Consider the following 5,974-nt stretch of genomic DNA (forward strand, 5'->3'; position numbering starts at 1 on the left):
CCATATCTATCAGCAAAATAATTCCCCAGAAAACAGAAGTCTGTTTATTACTGCTAGAAACCATTGTAAAAAGGTTTTGTCTAGTGCTAAAGTCCGCTATTCTTAGGTCATGCAATCTTGTGTTTCATCACAAAAATTAGGCTTTTGTGACTTCTGGAGAATCTTTAATAGTATCTATAATATGGGAAAGTCTATAATTCCACCTCTCTTGTTTGGTTCAGACTTTGTCATCTCACCTAAAGACAAAGCTGAATTATTTGCTAAGAACTTTTCATCAATATCATCTCTTGATTCCACTAGTTGCATTCTACCTGATATAGCTGTCAAACAGGTTGATCTATTGCTTGACATTCGTATCACTCCAGCTTCTGTATCTAAAGCGATTTCCTGCTTAGACTCTTCTACAGCTTGAGGTCCGGACAACATTCCTGTTATATTCTTACAGAAGTGTTCACCGGAGGTGTCATCTATACTTTCAAAACTACTCAACAAGTGCTTATCAGAGTCTTACTTTCAAGCCTGCTGGAAAGCGGCATCTGTTATCCCTATTTTAAAAAATTCTGGAGAGCGATCGGATTTGTCTAACTACCGTCCCATTAGTCTTGATTCTATCATAAGCAAGGTTTTTGAATCTTTAATTAAGAAACACTTAAAATAATAACCAATAGATTTTATTGCGCATTAGATAAAGGTGGAGAGGTTAAGGCCATCGCTCTTGACATTTCTAAAGCTTTTGATAAAGTTTGGCATGCTGGTATTCTCCATTATAAGCTTTCTTCTTACAGTGTATCTAGTAACATCTTTAAGATTATTGAATCCTTTCTTTCCAATTGTAGAATAAAAGTTGTCCTCGATGGACAGCACTCTTCTTCTTATTCTGTAACTTCAGGGGTTCCTCAAGATTCAATCCTTGGACCTATACTCTTTTTAATTTACATTAAAAATCTTCTAGATATTCTCACATCTAAGGTGGCATTGTACGCTGATGATACTACCATTTATTCTTGTCATGATAAGAATCCAACACTCTCTGATTACTTCGAGGGGGCATTTGAGCTTGAAAAGTATCTCACTTCTGCTACAGCATGGGGCTCACAGTGGTTGATGAACTTTAATACAGATAAAACTCAATTTTTTTCAGCCAATCGTTTTCGCAATAATTTAGATCTTCTTATACTTACGAACGGTAGTATACTCGATGAGTCATCTACCCTTCATCTTCTAGGATTAACTCTTACTTCCGATCTTTCTTGGAAACCATATATCAAATCCGCTGCAAAATTAGCATCTGCTAAGGTTGCATCTCTTTATCGAGCTCGACACTTTTTTACTTCGGATTCTATTCTCTATCTCTATAAATCTCAAATCCGGCCTTGTATGGAATACTGTTGCCACATCTAGGGTGTATCTTCTAATGATGCCCTTTCTCTTTTAGACAAGATGCAAAAACGCATGTAAACATAGTTGGATCTGCTCTTGCAGCCAACCTCCAACCATTATCCCATCATCGTAGTGTTGCTTCTTTTTCTCTTTTCTACAAATACTATAATGGGCACTGCTCTAAAGAGCTAGTGTTTCTTGTGCCATCTACTAAAATTCATTCTTGTGTTACTCGTCATTCAATTAAGTCTCATCCTTTTTCTGTAACTGTTCCAAAGTGCTCCAAAAACTTATTATTAACTTAACGAATAACTTGTTATTCGTCTAGTTTTTTTCCTCGAACATCAGCTTTTTGGAATTCGCTTCCTTCATCTTGCTTCCCTGATTCATATAATTTGCAATCCTTTAAGTTGTCTGTCAATTGTTATCTTGCTCTACTATCTTCATCTTTTCTCTTCCAGTAACTTCCAACTCTAATTAGTGGTTGCTTGAAGCCTTGTTGGTAGCAAAGATGTTAAAAAAAAAAAAAAGTTATTTTTGGTTGATGCAACTTATAAGCTTACTAATTTGAGAATGCCCTCATACATTCTTCTTGTTGTCAGACCAAATGGCGAAAGCAAAGTTGCAGCTATATTTTTTAACTGTATCAGAAGACTGTGTTTCTCTTTCAACAATGTTTGATATATTCAAGGAAAAAAAATAAACTGAAGTAAGATATTATCTGTTTTTTCTGACAAAGATATGGCAGAGCATGAATGCATCAAGCACGCATTTCCACAAATAAATTTATTGTGTATATTTCATGTTTTGTGTTGTATGAGCCGAGAAATAACAACATCAAAAATGAATATATTTGAAGCTCAAAGGCTGATTTCTTTAAAAGCTCTCAAAAAATTGACATATGCAACTACTGAGAAGGAATATGAAACGTTGCGTGATGAGTTTCGCAAAGTTATGCCACCATCTGTTGTTAATTATGTTGAAGTTAATTGGCATGCTTGTAGATTCGAGTGGGTGCATTGTTCGCAGCAACAAAACGTAATTTTTGGAGAATGTACTAATTGTCTTAAACCTATCAATCGTAGAATTAAAGCGGTTGTTTCTTTGTTGAGTCTTTTACCAATATTCTTCAAAGATTTGCTTACTGTTATAGCCTGCCTGCAACAAGAAAGAGGCCATAAACACAACAGAACGGGTTCCTATTAGTGCAGTTGCAAGTTTTCAACATGAATATGATTATAAAGGTATACTAACGCTGTTTGCTTTTTCTTTTGTTGAAAAAGTGAACAGCGCATTTTTCTAATGAAGGATCATCATGATAGCCATATAAAATTTGCTAAGCTAAAGGATAAACCCTTGACCCATGTAGAAAAATATCGTGACGCTAATCGACTTGTACAGCATTTATCTGATTTAGCAGCAGAAGGCGGATCATCACAGTTTGAATGTAGAAAGAAGGTCTTGCAAAATTTAGTAAGTATTTCGGGTTCTAATAATGAAGCTATGGTAAATTCAATTCAACATCAATTTGTTGATTTTAATATACAAAATGGAGTTTCCCAATTGGAAATGGATGATGATAAATATCAGTCTGAACTGCATGAAAGAAAATTAAGATGTTAACATTTTATGATTTATTGGCATTTAAATTACCAATTTGACTGCTATAAATTGTTAAGTATTTTAGTATTCATAATTGTTTGTTTTCCAATTATTGCTTGAAATAACAGATTTAAGTGAGCAAGTTATTAATGTTGTTAATATTGAAAAAAGTTAACAAAAACAACTTTGATCAAAACTATAAAGTAAACTGTGGTTTGTTCGACTTAATTTTTTAATTATTTATTCTGTGAAGGTAAATCGTTTCATTTCCAATTTCAGTTTAAAAGACCAGCTTGCAATGGTAAAGTTGAAAACAATGCAGTTCAAAACTGTATGGTATGCTTTCATTCATTTTCTCAATTAAAATAATTTATTTTATGAAGGCTAGCCTGCTGATTCTCCTGGTGTCTTAGCTGAAATGTTTTAAGTGGTATAGTTGTAAAAAAAAAATTAAGTATGAATACTCTATAAACGGGAAATCACTCAGAAAAACAAAATGGAAAGATCATATAATAGTTTGAACCTCAAAAGCAAATAGAATGATGGGGATATTGAAAAATACTTTTTCGAATTTTGACGTATATATGCTTAGGTTATTTTATACAACATTTTTTGCCCCCTTATTAAACTTGCAGTGCTAGTTTGGTCTCCTTACTTCAGAGGTGAAGTTAAAGCTTTAGAAAGAGTACAACATCACTTTACTAGAATCGTTTTTTTATTGAGGAATTTGACATATGGCGAAAGTTTAAAAAGTCAAAATATTACAGATCTTTATATGCAAACTACTACTACTACTACTACTACTACTACTACTACTACTACTACTACTACTACTACTACTACTACTACTACTACTACTACTACTACTACTACTACTACTACTACTACTACTACTACTACTACTACTACTACTACTACTACTACTACTACTACTACTACTACTACTAGTACTACTACTACTACTACTACTACTACTACTACTACTACTAACTACTACTACTACTACTACTACTACTACTACTACTACTACTACTACTACTACTACTACTAACTACTACTACTACTACTACTACTACTACTACTACTACTACTACTACTACTACTACTACTACTACTACTACTACTACTACTACTACTACAACAGCAACAACAACAACACCAAAAACAACAACAACAATAACAACTACTGCAACTATATAGTTTTGGACTGCATTGCTTTCAATTTCACCACTGAAACCTTGTCTTTCAAACTATAATTGGAAATAAAACAGTTAAGATAAAAAAATAACAGTTAAAAAAATAAAACAGAAGTAAGAGCTTCTTTTTTAAAACGCAAAAAAATGAATGTTTGGAATTGTCCAATTTGTCTTCTCAATGCTCCTACAGAATCGATTGAGTGTAGCAGTTGCCTTGAATGGTATTACTTTAATTGTGTCAAGGTAACATCGAAAATAAATAAAAGTTGGTACTGTGGCACTTGCCAGTTGAATCCTGAATTTTTAAGTTTATTGGTAGCTAAAGTAGGTTATTGTTGAATTTAACAATAAACTTCATTTCTTAACATGTTTTTTATTAATATGAACTGTAATATTAAAAAGAGTTTTTAAAACATATTTATAGTTACTATTGAAAAAATATCTAATGAATAATTAATGCTTATTCAATGTAGTTGTTTTATCTCAACAAGGTTTTAGTAGTTTATAATTTTTATTCTAAATGTAGCGGCCTCTGAAGCAGTTGTCAGTGACGTAGCAAGGTCATTGGGGGTCCGGGTTTAGGTGCCGGTAGAAGCCTAATGGGCAAATTTTGAACATAATATGTAAAGTGCGTTGAATGAGAGACTTCAGGAACGCGCTAAAGCTGTGTTAAAGTCTTGCTTAGTCAATGCATGCTTAAAAAAGTATTATGATATAATTCAGGGAGACAGGTTCGTAAAAACTCCTATTGCTATGTCAAATTGTATTTTTTTAAACGAGCTTTCCTCGTAAAAGTAGCAAAACTTAGGAGTCGATCTAATTAACATAAATTGATAAAATATATCAGCAGTTATATAGTATACAAGTGCTGACAATACACTAAGATCTTCTTTAAGTAAATATAAAAATATTTTCACAAATTTTATCGACAATTTAACAATAATACGACTGTTTTAAACTGATACTTTATGTTTTCTTTGACAAAAATATTATTGCAGCCCCTCAGAAATTTATTTTTGTTATAACTTTCTGTAATAAATAAATAAGTCAATAAGGAAAGAAATAAAACAAATATTATTTTCAGGAGATACTGCTACTCAGTCGAGATAGCAGCACTCCGTTGCATGTTCTCCCTAAATTATTCGATCTATGTACTGAAGCTTCCAACCCCTATCCTAATTTCCACGCTTTATTCCCTCATTTTACCCGTTGTTAATTTCCGCATTTCAGGTGGTAGTCTACCTTTAAACCTAAATCCTAGACTTTTGTATAAAAAAACCCAATTTTTGGTTGCAATATAAAAAACCATACAAAACTAAGGAATTTAAATTTAAATTTTCAAATTTTGGAACACTGATTTTGGTCCGCGGGACCAAAAAAAGGGCATTTACGCTGCAATAAATAACTCAAGAACGATTAAAGATACAGTTCTGGATTTTTTTGTACATCATCTAATAAGGAAGTTGAATTGGCTGAATTAAGGAAAAAAAATATTATTAAAAAGTTTTTGTTTAAATGATAATTCAACATGGCAGCAAAATTTTGACCCAAAATACAGATTTTGAGCCTAATTAACTAAAGAACCAAAAAAGTTAAAACAATTTTTTTTAATTCAGCTCATAGATTATATATAAAAGAATCAATGTACCAAATTTCAGGTCCATAGCATTTAATTGAGAAAAGTTATTTATCGCACTGTTTCAAAAAACCTTATTTGAGAAAAACAGAAAAGAAAAAGAAAATCCAACTCTTTTAGTCTAATTTAAGCCAAAAACTCACAAATTGCATTAACAAAG

At 32.2% G+C, this 5,974-nt stretch overlaps 1 protein-coding gene across 1 annotated transcript; it reads left to right on the forward strand.

Annotated features, from left to right (window-relative positions):
- Positions 1–2,121: 2,121 nt before the first annotated feature.
- On the forward strand, positions 2,122–2,586 carry LOC136088028 (uncharacterized). Its single transcript, XM_065811668.1, has one exon. It carries the CDS (start codon positions 2,122–2,124, stop codon positions 2,584–2,586), a length of 465 nt encoding a protein of 154 aa, XP_065667740.1.
- The last annotated feature ends 3,388 nt before the right edge of the window (positions 2,587–5,974 follow it).

The sequence above is a fragment of the Hydra vulgaris genome, chromosome 12, assembly GCF_038396675.1.
Source record: "Hydra vulgaris chromosome 12, alternate assembly HydraT2T_AEP".
Taxonomy (NCBI): Eukaryota; Metazoa; Cnidaria; class Hydrozoa; order Anthoathecata; family Hydridae; genus Hydra; species Hydra vulgaris.